Source organism: Saimiri boliviensis, chromosome 6 (assembly GCF_048565385.1).
Source record: "Saimiri boliviensis isolate mSaiBol1 chromosome 6, mSaiBol1.pri, whole genome shotgun sequence".
Taxonomy (NCBI): domain Eukaryota; kingdom Metazoa; phylum Chordata; class Mammalia; order Primates; family Cebidae; genus Saimiri; species Saimiri boliviensis.
Genome location: NC_133454.1, coordinates 49,416,851 through 49,433,731, shown reverse-complemented (window position 1 = coordinate 49,433,731; position 16,881 = coordinate 49,416,851). Strand labels below are relative to the sequence as shown.

Here is a 16,881-nt window from a genome sequence, read left to right as displayed (position 1 = left end):
AGGTAGAGGATCACTTGAGCCCAGGAGTTGGAGGCTGCAATGCACTTCGATTGCACCACTGCACTCCAGCCTGGGCAACCTAAGAGATCCCATCTCTTTAAAAAAAAAAAAAAAAAAGTCTGGGCATAGTGGCTCACACCTGTAATTTAGCACTCTGAGAGGCCCAGGAGGGAGGCTTGCATGAAGCCGGGAGTTCAAAACCAGCCTGGTCAACATAGTGAGACCCCCATCTCTACTATGGAATTTTTTTTTTTTTTTTAATTAGCTGGACATGGTAGCATATGTCTATAGTCCCAGCTAATTTGGAGGCTGGGGCAAGAGGATCATTTGAACCCAGGTCTTAAAGGCTGCAGTGAACCATGATTGTGCCACTACATTCCAGCCTGGGTGACAGAGTGAGACCCTGTCTCCAGAAAATTAAAAAAAAAAAAAAAAAAAAGGTCTTCTGTGAAGTGAAACATGAAACTCCCTTTTCTGTCCAACTTATGAACAAGCTGTTTTCTTCACTTGACACTAACCCAGCCTTGGCTAGCAGGAACACTCAGTGACACGTAGCCTGGAGGGCTTTTCATTGTTCTTAGGAGTTGTCTGTTAGTAACAACTGGGTTAATTTTGAGACCATAATATAACAAAGTAGTCCATGTTTTTAAAAATACTTGAGTAAAATTGCATTTGTTTAGATGCTTAAAGTTTAAGTCATTGACACACAAGTATTTGCCTTTTATAACAATGAAAACTAAATGTATTATTTTCTGAGAACTTTATGAGAAAACTGAATTTCTTAAGAGTATGATGGACTGGGCCCTGCGGCTCATGCCTGTAATCCTAGCACTTTGGGAGGCCCAGGTGGGCAGATTGCTTGAGCTCAGAAGTTCCAGACCAGCCTGGGGAACATGGTGAGACCCTATCTCTACAAAAAAAATACAAAAATTAGCTGGGCATGGTGGTATGTGCCTATAGTCCCAGCTACTTGGGAGGCTGAGGTGGGAGGATCACCTGAGCCCAGGTGATCATGCCACTGTTCTCCAGCTTGGGTGACAAAGCAAAATCCTGTCTCAAAAAAAAGTATAGTATGTTTTTGGTGCCAGGATGTTGAAAGAGTTTCACTCCTTATGAAATGAAAGCAACTTAAAGATTCCATAGTTGCTTTTGTAATTCCTCAATAAAAATTTTTAGAAGTCTTTTTAGAGTTAAGAGACTGCCTAGCTCCTAGGCATCAATTTCTGTGTGCAGAAGCCCACAGCACACTCTTTTTCTAACTATTGATTCTGTCCTTAATAGGCATTCCATGAGGAATACTCCAGGCTCTATCAGCTTGCCAAAGAGACCCCCACCTCTCACAGTGATCCTCGACTTCAACATGTCCTTGTCTACTTCTTCCAAAATGAAGCACCCAAAAGGGTAGTAGAACGAACTCTTCTGGAACAGTTTGCAGATAAAAATCTTAGCTATGATGAAAGGTGAGAAGAGAACATTCAGGTGACTCACTCCTTTGTCTGGGTCAGGCTAGACCAACTCCTCTGTTGGGAAAGTTTTGCCCGGTACCCTTTCATTGTTTTCTGAACTTTGTCCCATACAGATCAATCAGCATTATGAAGGTGGCTCAAGCGAAACTGAAGGAAATTGGTCCAGATGACATGAATATGGAAGAGTACAAGGTGAAGTCTTTTCTTTAAATCTGTAGAGCAAAAACATTAATTCCTGAGGTAAATGGTACCTGAGGCAAAATTAGCAATGGTAAACGGACTTGTTCTCCCACTTTCCCCCCAAAAATCCTGGTAAAGAATGGATAAATGATATTTTCTTGCCCTCAGAATAGTAGGTCTCCTTATTTTCATTCTTCTATTAGGGTGAATCAACACTTCACTTCCCTTAAATACCTATTTTAGCCTTGTCCTAGGCAGTAAAATTCTTGTAATTGTGCTTTTGGTTTGTTTTAAATGATACAGTTTTTAAAATATACATTAAAGTTTATACATAGTTGTACATTTTTTCAACTGCGTTCTATGTAAAACAATGTTATGTACCACCCAAGGCATATCCGCCACACTTCCTGAATTTGAACGTTGCTCTGTATGATTAGAAATGGCCATGTCTTTCCATTATTTTCCGTTATCTGGATGGTTTTACCAGTGTTGATGAAGTCCTTCGCTTAAGCTAGAGCTGAATGTCTTTGACATAGCTACCAGAAGTTAAGATAAGTTCCAAAGCTTGTAGGAAATAAACACTTCTGTTACTCAAGTGAAAGGAACAGAACATTGAAAATTAAGATCAGTGGTATACTTTTATTTTAAATGTTGAGTAGGTTTTTATCTGAAAACTTTTGTGTTTGTTATTTTTGTGGCTACATGGATGTGCTCAGTAAATGTTTGTAATGAATTTAAAACTTAGGTGGAAAGGGCACTAAAAATTTATGATAATAATTATTAATAGTAGTCATTCTTTTTCAGAAGTGGCATGAAGATTATAGTTTGTTCCGAAAAGTATCTGTGTACCTCCTCACAGGCCTAGAACTCTATCAAAAAGGAAAGTATGTTGACCTTTTAATTTACTAAGGTTGTTAGTCAGGATGCTGTTCTCTGTAGATGCCCACCTGGGAATACTGAGAGCCACAGCCATGCATAACCTCTCTTGTCATATACACTAGTGTGTGTGCCTCTTCCAGTGCTTCAGTTTTGCTCTAAACATCACACGTGGCTTTTTATCCTTCACATAATGAGATGTATTAGCTGAGAGATATATTGTGCCAGACTGTTTTTGTGGTCAATGAAGATGCTCAGAAAATGAATTTTTGAGTTGACATGGACCCCAGTGAGCATGCTTTGTTTTAGAGATGGGAAAAACGGAGGCACAGGGAAGTTTCATGATTTGCTTTGGGTGGACTGGCCAATTTGTAGAAGAGCTGGCCCTTGACTTTTTGTCTCTGGCCCTTGACTTTTTTGTAATTGCAGCCAAGTAGGTTCTTGAAATGGGGAAAAGTGAGGTCTAACGCCTAGATTTTGGTAAAAGAGCACTCAGCTGTTGTTTGTCTCCCATTTTCTAAGGTACCAAGAGGCACTTTCCTACCTGGTATATGCCTACCAGAGCAATGCTGCCCTGCTAATGAAGGGGCCTCGCCGGGGGGTCAAGGAGTCCGTGATTGCTTTATACCGAAGGAAATGTCTTCTGGTTTGTACTGATTGTAAAGTCTTAAGGTTTTTTTTTTTTGTTTACCTCTGCTCCTTGAAAAGACATGACTTTAAAAACAAAATATCTCCAGCAGCTTTTAGATTTTTCTTCCCCCTAATTCTCATGAACAGTTTTACATTGGAACAGGTTTTTTGTTTTGTTTTGTTTTGTTTTTTCCGGTTACTTTTAGTGAATGCCATTCATCTTCAATGATAACTGATAGAAGTTAAGATGAGAATTAGTCATCCCTCTGTGTGCCCTTCATGTATGCCAGCATTAAAGATTTTATCACATTGCTTTCCTACCAGGTTGCAGGTTCCGTGAGCACAGATACTTTTCTCACTCAGCCATTTCCTCTGTGACTGTCATGTAGGAAGTGTGTAATAAATACTGTGTGGAAGGAATGCAGTATTTTTTCCGTGTTCACTTTTAAGCTGGTAGATGAAAGTTTTAGTGACTTCTAAGACACTTCGTTTTTTTTGGTTTTTTTTTTTTTTTTAAGAAAAGTAGGAACCATAAGAACTGGTCCTGCTGTTCTGATAACATCATTGTCATACTAGTGAAGACTAACTCTCTCCTGGCCTGATTTGTGCTGTATAGTCACATGGAAAGGCAAACCTATATCCCCTTGCCTCCCCAGGGGTTTATGTGATACTTGTCCTTCAGAGAATTGTAAAGGGGTAGCCTGCCTTCAGATTCTGTGCTTGTGTGTATTTTCCCCTATACCCAGCAAATTTGCCCTTCACAGAAGACAAGCCAATATTTTTAGTACTGCCTTGGCCTTGTTCATACTGAATGGGTAAGATTAGGTCATGATATACACTCAATAACTTTATTTTCTGATTTACACGTTGACAACTGTATTAGTTATAGGTGTGGCAGGGCCACTTTGAAGCTGAAAAAGGGATCTTGTTGGTTTGATGGATCTGAATTTTATTAGAGTCATGTTTCTATATTTTAAATTACCAAATAGATTGACATTTTTGAATATCCTACCCAGCTTCTGTAGTAATGCAGTAATAGGGATTTAGACTCTTTCCATTATTGGATCCCAACCCCTAGTGTGCATCAGAATCATATAGGAACTTTCAGACAGTCGTGAAGCTCAGGCCCCTCCCTAGACAATTAAACCAGAATCCATAGGAAGGGGCCTGGGCATCAGTCTGTCTTCTGTAGGTGATTCTGGTGTTCGGAGGAGATAGAGAACCAGTTAACCAGTCTTTGGTTGAAACACGTGTTAAGCAGGACCTTGCCTTACAAGTTTAGGCCATTGCTTTATAAACTTTGCTGCATTAGAATCACTTTGGGAGCTTTCGTAAAATCCCTAGTCCTGGTCGTCTGAATACTAATTAAATCAGCGTATCAGGAGTAGCAACCAGACATCAGTAGTTTTTAAAGATCCCTAAGTGCATCTAATGTGCAGTAAAGTTTGGGAACTGCTTGTTTAGATTGTTACTAAAGAGATATTTACCTTTTTCATACTTTTCCCCACCTAATTCTACCTTTTAACTGTAGGAGCTGAATGCCAAAGCAGCTTCTCTCTTTGAAACAAATGATGATCACTCTGTAACCGAGGGCATTAATGTGATGAATGAGCTGATCATCCCCTGCATTCACCTTATCATTAATAATGACATCTCCAAGGATGACCTGGATGCCATTGAAGTCATGAGAAACCATTGGTGCTCTTACCTTGGGCAAGATATTGCAGGTATATGCTCTTGCTAATAAAGTTCTAAGGTTTTGAGAATTCTAGAAATTACAGTGTTCTCACTTGATAGTACTGGTTGCCAAAGCTTTTTAAGGAATTGGAACCTCCTAGCATGTAAATAAGTTAAAAATGGATCTGCTTTATTGAAACAAAGGAAGGGAGCCTGGGCCTTTGCCCCTTTTAATCTCCCTTTAGCTTCCCCGTGACTGTTAAGTCACCTCCATAGGCAACCAACAAGCCCGGTTTGAAAAACATCACTGCTCTCCAGGAATGTCAGACTCCTACTCTTTCATGTGCCAAAAGACAAATGCTTTTATAGTTTAAAAATCAAAATCTGGCTGGGTGCAGTGGCTCACTCCTGTAATCCCAGAACTTTGGGAGGCCGAGGGGGGCGAATCACCTAAGGTCAGGAGTTTAAGACCAGCATGGCCAACAAGGTGAAACCCCATCTCTACTAAAAATATAAAAATTAGCCGGATGTGGTGGTGGGCACCTGTAATCCCAGCGACTTGGGAGGGTGAGGCAAGAGAATCACTTGAACCTTTGGGCAGAGGTTGCAGTGAGCTGAGATAGCACCCTTGCAGTCCATCCTGGGCCATGGAGCAAGACTCCAACTAAAATTTAGAAAAAAAAAAAAAAAATCAATCTACGTATGTAGAGTATGGTTATGGGAGGGTGCCTTGACTAAGTTTTTCTGTGGCTTGAAGTTATATTAACTATGATGACTTCAAGGTTAATTAATTGTGGAATATCCTTGGTTGTTTAAACCATCTTCAGGAGGGAACCTAAAGCTGATTGTTTTTAGGTGAGGTCAGCAGACTTGGAAAATGGTTATATATTCTGATATGAATCCTCTTTTGTTAATTTCTCACTGATATTCCATTGATGGGGCTGGGCACAGTGGCTGACACCTGTAATCCCAGCACTTTGGGAGGCTGAGGTGGGTGGCTCACTTGAGTCCATGAGTTCGAGACCAGCCTGGGCAGCATAGTGAGACCCTTCATCTACAAAACATGACAGATTAGCTGGGTACAGTAGTATGCACCTGTAGTCCTAGTTTCTCAGGAGCCTAAGGTGAGAGGATTGCTTGAGGCTACAGTGACCTGAGACCTTTCTGTTGCATTCCAGCTTGGGCAACAGAGTGAGACCCTCTCTCTTAAAAAAAAAAAAAAAAAAAAAAGATAATTCCATTGACTTGTTCAAATGTGTAAGTTGATAGTATTTATTTAAAAATTCTGGGCTGGCCGGGCGCGGTGGCTCAAGCCTGTAATCCCAGCACTTTGGGAGGCCGAGGCGGGTGGATCACGAGGTCAAAAGATCGAGATCATCCTGGTCAACATGGTGAAACCCCATCTCTACTAAAAATACAAAAAAATTAGCTGGGTATGGTGGCACGTGCCTGTAATCCCAGCTACTCAGGAGGCTGAGGCAGGAGAATTGCCTGAACTCAGGAGGCGGAGGTTGCGGTGAGCCGAGATCGTGCCATTGCGCTCCAGCCTGGGTAACAAGAGCGAAACTCTGTCTCAAAAAAAAAAATTCTGGGCTGGACACGGTGGCTTATGCCTGTGATCCCAGCACTTTGGGAGGCCGAGGTGGGCGGATCACAAGGCCAGGAGTTTGAGACCAGCCTGGCCAATATAGTGAAAACCCATCTCTACTAAAAATACAAACATTAGCTGAGCATGGTGGTGGGCACCTGTAGTCCTAGCTACTTGGGAGGCTGAGGCAGGAGAATCACTTGAACCCTAGAGGTGGAGGTTGTGGAGAGCCGAGATCACACCACTGTACTCCAGCTTGGGCAACAGAGCAAGACTCCATCTCAAAAAACAAACAAATTCTGGGCCAGGCATGGTGGCTCACGCCTGTAATCCAAGCACTTTGGAGGCCCAAGGTGGGTGGATCACCTGAGGTCACGAGTTCAAGACCAGCCTGACCAACATGGTGAAACCCCCGTCTTTATTTCATTAAAAAAATGTTTAAAAATTCTTTAAAAAAAAAAAAAATTCTGTAATGACTAGTTGCCATGTCTTTTCCTTTACTGTCTTCAGTTTTTATTTAGTCCAAGCTTGTCCAACCTGAGGCCCACACAAATTTGTAAACTTTCATAAAACATTATGAGATTTTTTTTTTTTTTTTTTTTTTTTTTTTTTGTGAGACAAAGTCTCACTCTGTTGACCAAGCTAGAGTGTAGTGACACAATCTCGGCTCACTACAACCTCCACCTTCCAAGTTCAAGCAATTATCCTGCCTCAGTCTCCCAAGTAGCTGGGACTTCCACCAGGCCCAGCTAACTTTTCTGTATTTTTTATTAGAGGTTTCACTATGTTGGCCAGGCTGGTTTTGAACTCCTGACCTTTCTGAGCCACCCACCATGGCCTCCCAAAGAGCTAGGATTACAGGCATGAGCTACCACGCCCAGCCATTTTTTTTTTTTTTTAACTCATCAGCTATTGTTAATGTTAATGAGGTGTATGTGTGTCCCAAGACAATTCTTCCAGTGTGGCCTAGGGAAGCCAAGAGATTGTACACCCCTGATTTAGACCATGTATGATATGTAGCTTTACTTAAATCCGTATGTATACATTGACATGTTGTAAACATTTGAAAGAAAGTATTACCATCATATCTATGTCAGAGTATCATATCTATTTCCTCATATTGAAAAAAGACAATTGATTAGAAGACCCTTTCATAATGAAGTAAATATATAGTGTTATTTTGCCAACATCAGGTGGCCTAAAGCAATGACCTAAAACTTTGATTTATTTGCATTTGCTCCTGGTTTTCCTGAAGGAATGATCATTTATTATTAGCTGGCCAGCATGATGCTTTGACCTTTGAAGTTAGGTAAGGGGCTAATAGAAGGCCTTCCAGGCTTGTTCACTTTTCACTCGGAGATCTGTTGGGCTGTATATGTAACCATCTGCCTTCCCCCTACAGAAAATCTGCAGCTATGCCTAGGGGAGTTTCTACCCAGACTTCTAGATCCTTCTGCAGAAATCATCGTCTTGAAGGAGCCTCCAACCATTCGACCCAATTCTCCCTATGACCTGTGTAGCCGATTTGCAGCTGTCATGGAGTCAATTCAAGGAGTTTCAACTGTGACAGTGAAATAAGCTCCCACGTGTTCCAAGGCCCATTCTGGTTTCTGGCTGCCTGCCCCCTGCACAGAAGTCTGTTGTCACAGTGCTCACCTTGGGAAAAGGATTAGGTGGGCACGTAAGATTCCAATTCAGACCCCAACCATGCTGGGTGTGTAAAGAAGGATTGAAAATAAAATTGCACTTTTTAGGTACAAAATCATAAAAGCTATTTCACTAGAAAAGGTGGAAACCAGTGTATTAAGGTGTTGAATTATGCCAGAAGACCTGAAATGCCTTGTACCTACAATAATGCTTAGCCTTGCCACTTTTAAAACTATCCTTCAGGCATAAATATTTTTGACAGCAGAATAGAATGATTCATGAGAACCTGAACTAGATGAACAGCTACTAGTTATTTTATCAAATACAGACAACATTTAAAAATTCTTCACTACAAGAGATTAGAAATATAAACCTTGCCTGGCTCTTGACAGGAGATGACAGATGGGTTGCTGATGAACGCTTTTACATGTGGGTAGAATGTAAGGTCACATGGCAGTAAGATGTTGAAAAGTCAAGAGACCTGTCTCTCTCCTTTCTTTTCTATCTTTAAATAAACCAGAAAACCTCATACCCAGTCCTCAGTGAAAGAAACAAAACCATTAAGGACTTCAGACAGAACAGCATTTTGTAACTTGACTAAAGATCATGCGTTAATAGTTGTTAGGCATTTAGGTAAAATTTTCTAATATCTGAAAATTGTCAGAAACAGTTAAGGCTGCTCCTGGCTCCAAAGACCATTTTGGTCTGCCTCCTCTTTTTTTTTTTTTTTTTTTTTTTTTTTCCCCTGAGATAGTCTCATTGTGTTGCCCAGGCTAGAGTACAGTGGCATGATCTCAGCTCACTGCAAACTCTGCCTCCTGGGCTCAAGTGTTTCTGGTGACACAGCCTCCCAAGTAGCTGGGATTACAGGCATGCGCCACGACTAGCTAATTTTTGTATTTTTAGTAGAGACGGGGTTTCACCATGTTGGCCAGATTGATCTCGAACTCCTGGCCTCAAGTGATCTGCCTGCTTCAGCCTCCCAAAGTGGTGGGCTTATAGGCAAGCCACCACACCCAGCATTCTTTTTTACCCTTACTTGTAATTTGTAAAAATGGAAAAAAAGAAAGAAAAAAAGAAAAAAATATAAAGCGAAAGAAAGAAAGCACCATACATACGTAAAACTATATATATGTATATGTAGAGAAAAATATTTCCCGTTAATCATTTTTAAAAGACTTCTGATTGGATATTGTATTTTAACCAAATTTTAAAGAGTAATGGAGGAATCATGAAAGGGAAAAACACTTGATACAACTATGCAGATTTTATAAATGTGCAATAAAAGTATTTGTTTTATGTTTGGTGTGCAGTATGGTCCTTATTTAAATATATATTTTCCATTTGGGAAATGGATGTACTTGCATTTGTCTTGTTCTAATTTTTCTTCTTTAAAACCAAAAAAGCAGATTAAAGCGTTGATAAGCTTGGCGGGGACTGGACTGCCAGTATTTAAAATAAAAGGCAACAGTCAATTCTTGAGCAGCACCTAGTACCTTCTCATCTCATTGGCTATTTGCATTGCATGTAAGCTTATCTACTTTGTAATTTGTCAAATTTTAGAATGCAAAAACAATTTTCTTAAAATGGAGTTTCTCATAAAGTCATCCCTCAGCAGACACTGGCAGTTGCTTCCAAGATTGTGCATACCAAAACCCTTGCATACTCAAATTCTGCAGTAGGCCTTGCAGGACCTATGCATAGGAGAAGTTGACCCTCCATATGCTTGGGTTTTCATATCCTGTGAATACTCTGTTTTCAATCTGCATTTGGTTGAAAAAAATCCTCGCATAAGGGGACTCATGCAGTTCAAACCTGTGTTTTTCAAAGTTCAGACTTTTGATTAATAGTGGGTCATGTTTTACAGATGCTCGGAGGTGCTTTAGTGTTTTCAAACTCATTGCAAAGATTTGTTTCATGGGAAGTTGATCCACTTTCTTACCCACTGATGACCTTTTACTGTTCAGCATTCTATGTATCACCATTTGCCTTTCACTTTTTTTTTTTAAGCCTACAGCACCCGGTATTCTGCCTTTCACTTTTTAATCCCCTGTCAATATTGAGTCCTGTATGCAGTGCTCCAATTATATTATTTTACTTAACACTGTTTTACTTAACCCTGGGATGATGATAGGGGGCATGGATTATCCAAGGTCGTCCTTGGTGTGTCTGACTTCATAGCCTGTGCTTTTAACAGCTGCTCAACTCTCCTTGGTAGTCGTGTAAAATATTTTGTTTTGTGCTTCCTTTATAGAAGTTATTTCCTGGTCAGCTTTGGGAATCCACAGTTGGCCAAGAAAGGAACTTACGGACATCTGGAGTGTGTGGTGCTGAGTAGTCTGTATCATTTGAGTCCACAAGGGGGAGTGCTGAGAACTATTAATAGTTTCTTATTCCTCACAGTAGCTGGCTGCCTTTAGGTACAACCATAGGGCTCCACAAACTAAGGTCTCAGACTGTGTTTTTTTTTTTTTTTTTTTTTTTTCTACGGCTGTCAAGCTAAAAAAAAATTTTTTTTTTTTTTTTTTGAGACAGGGTCTCACTCTGTCTCCCAGCCTGTAGTGTAGTGGCACGATTCCAGCTCACTGCAACCTCTGCCTCCTGGGCTCAAAGGATCCTTCCACCTCACCTACAAAATAACTAAGACCACAGGTGTGTGCCATCACGCCCTGCTAAATTTTGTATTTTTAGTAGAGATGGGATTTTGCTGTGTTGCCCAGGCTGGTCTCAAACTCCTGGGCTCAAGTGATCCGCCTGCCTTGGGCTCCCAAAGTGCTGGGATTCTAGACATGAGCCACTGTGCCTGGCCAGTTTTTTACCTTTTTAAAGTGTTAAGAAGAACAAGGATATGAGTAAGAAGCCTATGTGACCTTTGCCCAAAATGATTTAAGAGTTTGAGCAGGATACTTCACCTCAGCATAAAGTCTCTTGAGACTGGATTTAGATTAATGTAACTGGAATTGCAATCATCTTGTTTGGATTTGTTAGCTCCTTTAAGAACTAGCAGGCATATTAACTCATTTTTACTCTATCTGCTTCAACAACATATGAGATAGATAACATACGACAAAACAATTTAATGAATGAGAGACAAGGATCAAGTGGAGTGCTGGGGGCGTAGCACTGGTAGGATAGAAGGGGGAATTAATTGTGCCAGAAGTCATGTCCTTGCTCTTTTTGTTGTATTTCATTGTATGACCATATTCACCATGTATTGTCCTTTGAGTTTTCCATTTTTGGCTGTTAATGCACGATGCTACTAAGAATACTCATTGAACATGTCTTTTGATGCACACATGAATGCATTTCTGTTGGTGTATAACTAGAAGTAAAACTACCGGGTCATATAACTAAAGTGGTTATACCAGTTTGATCCCACCATCAGTTTATGAGTTCCAGTTGCTCCATATGCTTGTCAGCATTTGATTTTGTTGGTTTTAATTGTATCTATTCAGGAAAGTGTGCAGTGATCTTGTGATTTCAATTTGCACTTCTCTACGTACTAACAACACTGAGCATCTGTATATGCTTAATGGCCTTTGGTCATTGTTTTTTATAAAATACCTCTTTCTGTCTTTTATTTTTGTTGTTGGATTTTTTGTCTCTAACCTATTGATTTGTAGTTCTTTATGTCTTCTAGTTATGGAGCCCTATTGGTTATATGTATTGCATGTATCTTTTACTCCATGGCTTTTCACTCTTGGTGTCTTGAAGAAAATAAGTTTTTGATATTAATATGGTCAAATTTATTCATCCTTTCTTTCATGGTTAGTGTATATCATGTCCTCTTGAGGAAGTTATTACCCAAGGTCATAAAGATATTCTATTACCTTCCAGAAGTTTCACCTTTGATAGTTGATTGACCAAGCCCTGTTTATTGAAGACATCATCCATTTTCCAGTGCCGTGCACTGCTACTTTTGTCATAAATCAGGTGTGTTCACGGGGGGTCTGTTTCTGGAGTCTTTTACCTGTCCCATTATCCTATTTGTCTGCTTGTACCAATATCACACTTTCTTTTTTTTTTTTTTTTTTTTTTGAGACGGAGTTTCGCTCTTGTTACCCAGGCTGGAGTGCAATGGCACCATCTCGGCTCACCGCAACCTCCGCCTCCTGGGTTCAGGCAATTCTCCTGCCTCAGCCTCCTGAGTAGCTGGGATTACAGGCACGGGCCACCACGCCCAGCTAATTTTTTGTATTTTTAGTAGAAACGGGGTTTCACCATGTTGACCAGGTTGGTCTCGATCTCTCGACCTTGTGATCCACCCGCCTCGGCCTCCCAAAGTGCTGGGATTACAGGCTTGAGCCACCGCGCCCGGCTCATGAGCCACCGCGCCCGGCTCTCACACTTTCTTAATTAGTGTAGCTTTGTAACAAGTCTTTATTTCTTGATTTCTGGTGAAACAACTTCCCTCCAGTTTTGTACTTCAAGATAGTCTTGGCTGTTCATTTTTTGTTTATTCGTTTGAACAGGGTCTCGCTGTCACCCAGGCTGGAATGCACTGGTGTGATCATGGCTCACTGCAGCCCCAACCTCCCAGGTTCAAGTGATCCCACCTCAGCCTCTTGAGTAGCTGGAACTACAGTCGCTTGCCACAACACCTGGCTAATTTTTGTATTTTTTGTAGAGATGGGCATCTCACTATGCTGCCCAGGCTAGTCTTGAACTCCTGGGCTCAAGCGATCCTCCCAGCTAGGCCTCCCAAAGTGCTAGGATTACAGGCATGAGCCACTTAGCCTGGCCTCTTTGCTATTGATCCTTTGCATTTTGGTATAAATTTTAGGATCGATTTGTTAGTTTCACACATGAAGGCAAAAATCTCCAGGGATTTTTGATTGGGTTTACAATGACTAGAGATAATTTGGTAAAAACTGACATCTGCATGGTATATCTAATTTTTTTAAGATTTTTCTTAATTTTTTTTTTTTTTTTTTTTTGAGACGGAGTTTCACTCTTGTTACCCAGGCTGGAGTGCAATGGCACGATCTCGGCTCACCGCAACCTCTGCCTCCTGGGTTCAAGCAATTCTCCTGCCTCAGCCTCCTGAGTAGCTGGGATTACAGGCACGTGCCACCATGCCCAGCTAATTTTTTGTATTTTTAGTAGAGACGGGGTTTCACCATTTTGACCAGGATGGTCTCGATCTCTCGACCTCGTGATCCACCCACCTCGGCCTCCCAAAGTGCTGTGATTACAGGCTTGAGCCACCGCGCCCGGTCTATTTTTCTTAATTTTTATATAAAGATCTTCCACATCTTCCAAAAGATTTATTCCTGGGTTTTTGAAGTTTTGACATTCCTGGCAAATCTCATTTTTCAAATTGCATTTTTGTTTCTTCTCATATCTAGAAGTGAATTGATGTTTAATTCTAAGTTTATAGACTTCAGAAGATTTTTTATATGCATAATTATGTAATCTGTGAAATGCCGATTTTTATTTGAAATGTTTACTCTTTTTTTTTTTTTTTTTTGAGATGGAGTTTCGCTTTTGTTGCCCAGGCTGGAGTGCAATGGCGCCATCTTTGCTCACCGCAACCTCTGCCTCCCAGGTTGAAGCAATTCTCTTGCCTCAGCCTCCCTAGTGGCTGGGATTACGGCATGTACCACCATGCCCAGCTAATTTTGTATTTTTTAGTAGAGACAGGGATTCTCCATGTTGGTCAGGCTGGTCCCGAATTCATGACCTCTGGTGATCCGCCCACTTCGGCCTCCCAAAGTGCTAAGATTACAGGCATGAGCCACCATGCCCAGCCCTTACAATTTTTATTTATTTTCCTTGCCCGATTATACTTTCTATAATCTTTGGTGCAATGCTGAATATATAGACAATGAAAAGTGGGCATCTTTGTCCCCTAATATCTGGTGGGGGAGGGTTCAATATTTTACCATTAAGTATGCTGTAGGTTTGTTGTAAATTCTATTTATTAGGTAGAAAAAAAGATTCCTTCTGTTACTAGTTTGCTGAGATTTTTTTAAGCTTGAATTTTTTTTTTTTTTTTGAGATGGAGTTTGGCTCTTGTTGCCCAGGTTGGAGTGCAGTGGTGTGATCTCAGTTCATTACAACCTCCACCTCCTGGGTTCAAGCGATTCTCCTGTCTCAGTTTACCAAGTAGCTAGTATTACAGGCATCTGCCACCATGCCCGGCTAATTTTTTATGTTTTTAGTAGACACAGGGTTTCACCATGTTGGCCAGGCTTCTCTTGAACTCCTGACCTCAGGTGATCTGCCCGCCTTGGCCTCCCAAAGTGCTGGGATTACAGGCGTCAGCCCCTGCACCTGGCCTAATCTTGAATTTTATCAAATGCTTTTATGTATATCGAAATGATTACATAGGTCTCTTTCTTTATTCTGTTAATGTGTGAATTACATTTCTTGATTTCCAATGTTAAACCAGCCATGCGTTGTCAGAGTAAAGTAAATTTGACCATGATATTTTTATATGTAGGTAGATTTTTGCTTGAATATTCATAAGACAGACTGGCCTCGTATTTTCATTTCTCATGATGTGCTTGTGAAGGTATTGGTGTCAAGATGATTCTGGCTTTACTGAATGCATTGGCAAGTGGTCTCTTGTTTTCTATGCTTTGGAAGAGTGTGGGTAAAATAGGGTTATTTCTTCCTTAACGTTTGGAAGAATTCATTGTTGAAGCCATCTTAGCCTGGAATTATCATCGTCGTTTGTGGGAATGCTTTTAACTAAAGATGTAGTTTCTTTCAGATATGTGGAGTTTTCACATCTTTCTGGTTGCTTCCTCTTTGTATCAGTTTTGGAAAATTATTAGAAGTGTGTCCATTTTATCTAAAATTAAAATTTTATTTAAAGGAAGTTCATAATTTTATCTTGTGACTTTTTATTTCCAATTAGGGTCTGTGTAGTGATATCCATCTTTTGTCATTCTTCATGTTAAATTTGACTGGTGGAGATATAGAAATATATATATATATATAATTTTCTGCATCATTCCCCTTTCTTTCTTTTTTTTTTTTTGAGACAGAGTTTCCCTCTTGTTACCCAGGCTGGAGTGCAATGGCGCGATCTCGGCTCACCGCAACCTCCGCCTCCTGGGTTCAGGCAATTCTCCTGCCTCAGCCTCCTGAGTGGGTGGGATTACAGGCACAAGCCACCATGCCCAGCTAATTTTTTTTTAGTATTTTTAGTAGAGACGGGGTTTCACCATGTTGACCAGGATGGTCTCGATCTCTCGACCTCGTGATCCACCCGCCTCGGCCTCCCAAAGTGCTGGGATTACAGGCTTGAGCCACCGTGCCCGGCCTCCCCTTTCTTTTAATTACCATAAACCCACCAGTTCCTTAAGGTTTTCTCATAAGTTGAACTTCTGAGTTAATCATTACATTACTTTTTCCTGAGCCAATCTTCCCTCCTGGGAACAACTTGGATCTACAAGTGGTTCTCTTGCAGTCCACCTCCATCCTGTTCCCCGCTAGGAAGGATAGAGAACATAATAATACTCTAGTCTGTTATGAATTCCCTTCCAGGAATCCTCCCCTAACGAGTCTAGATGCTTCTCTCCTGCAGGCTATTGAGAGTGAAGGTGAACCTATTTGGACACTTCTTAGCGCCCCTCTCTTTAGAATATAAAGTGCTATCACCTATGGGATAGGGCTTCGAGGCTTTATTTTATTTTATTTATTTATTTTTTGAGACGGAGTTTTGTTCTTGTTACCCAGGCTGGACTGCAATGGCGCGATCTCGGCTCACCGCAACCTCCGCCTCCTGGGTTCAGGCGATTCTCCTGCCTCAGCCTCCCGAGTAGCTGAGATTACAGGCACGTGCCACCATGTCCAGTTAACTTTGTATTTTTAGTAGAGACGGGGTTTCACCATGTTGACCAGGATGGTCTCGATCTCTTGACATCGTGATCCACCCGCCTCGGCCTCCCAAAGTGCTGGGATTACAGGCGTGAGCCACCGCGCCTGGCCCAGCTTTGAGGCTTTATTCAAAATTCTGGGCAACAGAAAAGTTCATTCCACATCCTATAAATGTAGATGTGGTCATGAGGAAAGCAACTGGATTAAAGAAAATAAATCAAAAGATTGATGCAGTAGAAAGGGAACTACAGCTTCTTTTAGTTCCCTGTGAGACCAGTGACTACAAACAAACATTTTCCTAATTGAGTTTCTTATTGTCCTAATCCTGGCTTCGAGGACGCATCTCCTGGCCAGAAGCCCATGAAACCACTCTGACTTCTTTCCCATCCCCAAATCAGGTGCTCTTAGGACTTTTCCCTAGAGCTAATTCAGAAGCTCAGAAGGGTTACCTATGTGTATTTTAATAGAGACCTTCCAGAATGCCTTCACTGACAATAGTGAAGTTTTTTTTGTTGTTTTTTTGTTGTTGTTTTTTTTTTTTTTGAGACGGAGTTTCACTCTTGTTACCCAGGCTCGAGTGCAATGGCACGATCTCGGCTGACCGCAACCTCCGCCTCCTGAGTTCAGGCAATTCTCCTGCCTCAGCCTCCTGAGTAGCTGGGATTAGAGGCACGCAGCTAATTTTTTGTATTTTTAGTAGAGATGGGGTTTCACCATGTTGACCAGGATGGTCTTGATCTCTTGACCTTGTGATCCACCCACCTCAGCCTCCCAAAGTGCTGGGATTACAGGCTTGAGCCACTGTGCCCGGCCATAATAGTGAAGTTTTCAAACCCAAAGACAGTTTGATGGAGAAGAGAGCACCAAATTCCAAAACTCTAACTGCATCAAATTTGGTGAGTTCCTGAGTTATTTTCCTCTACTGCTTTATAATAAACACTTCTGACTTGAAATATGGACTGATTAGTGTTTCTGTTTCTGATACAT

At 41.1% G+C, this 16,881-nt stretch overlaps 1 protein-coding gene across 16 annotated transcripts in view; it reads left to right on the top strand.

Annotated features, from left to right (window-relative positions):
- Positions 1-9,363, top strand: part of USP28 (ubiquitin specific peptidase 28) — a 77,680-nt gene extending 68,317 nt beyond the window's left edge. For all 16 annotated transcript variants that reach the window (XM_039471110.1, XM_039471108.1, XM_074400623.1 and 13 more), the window contains 6 exons: positions 1,282-1,460; positions 1,580-1,658; positions 2,451-2,530; positions 3,045-3,168; positions 4,684-4,879; positions 7,820-9,363. In XM_039471110.1, coding sequence (XP_039327044.1) covers positions 1,282-1,460; positions 1,580-1,658; positions 2,451-2,530; positions 3,045-3,168; positions 4,684-4,879; positions 7,820-7,995 — 834 coding nt within the window. In that variant the 3' untranslated portion in view covers positions 7,996-9,363. The remainder of the gene's footprint in view (positions 1-1,281; positions 1,461-1,579; positions 1,659-2,450; positions 2,531-3,044; positions 3,169-4,683; positions 4,880-7,819) is intronic.
- Positions 9,364-16,881: the final 7,518 nt, after the last annotated feature.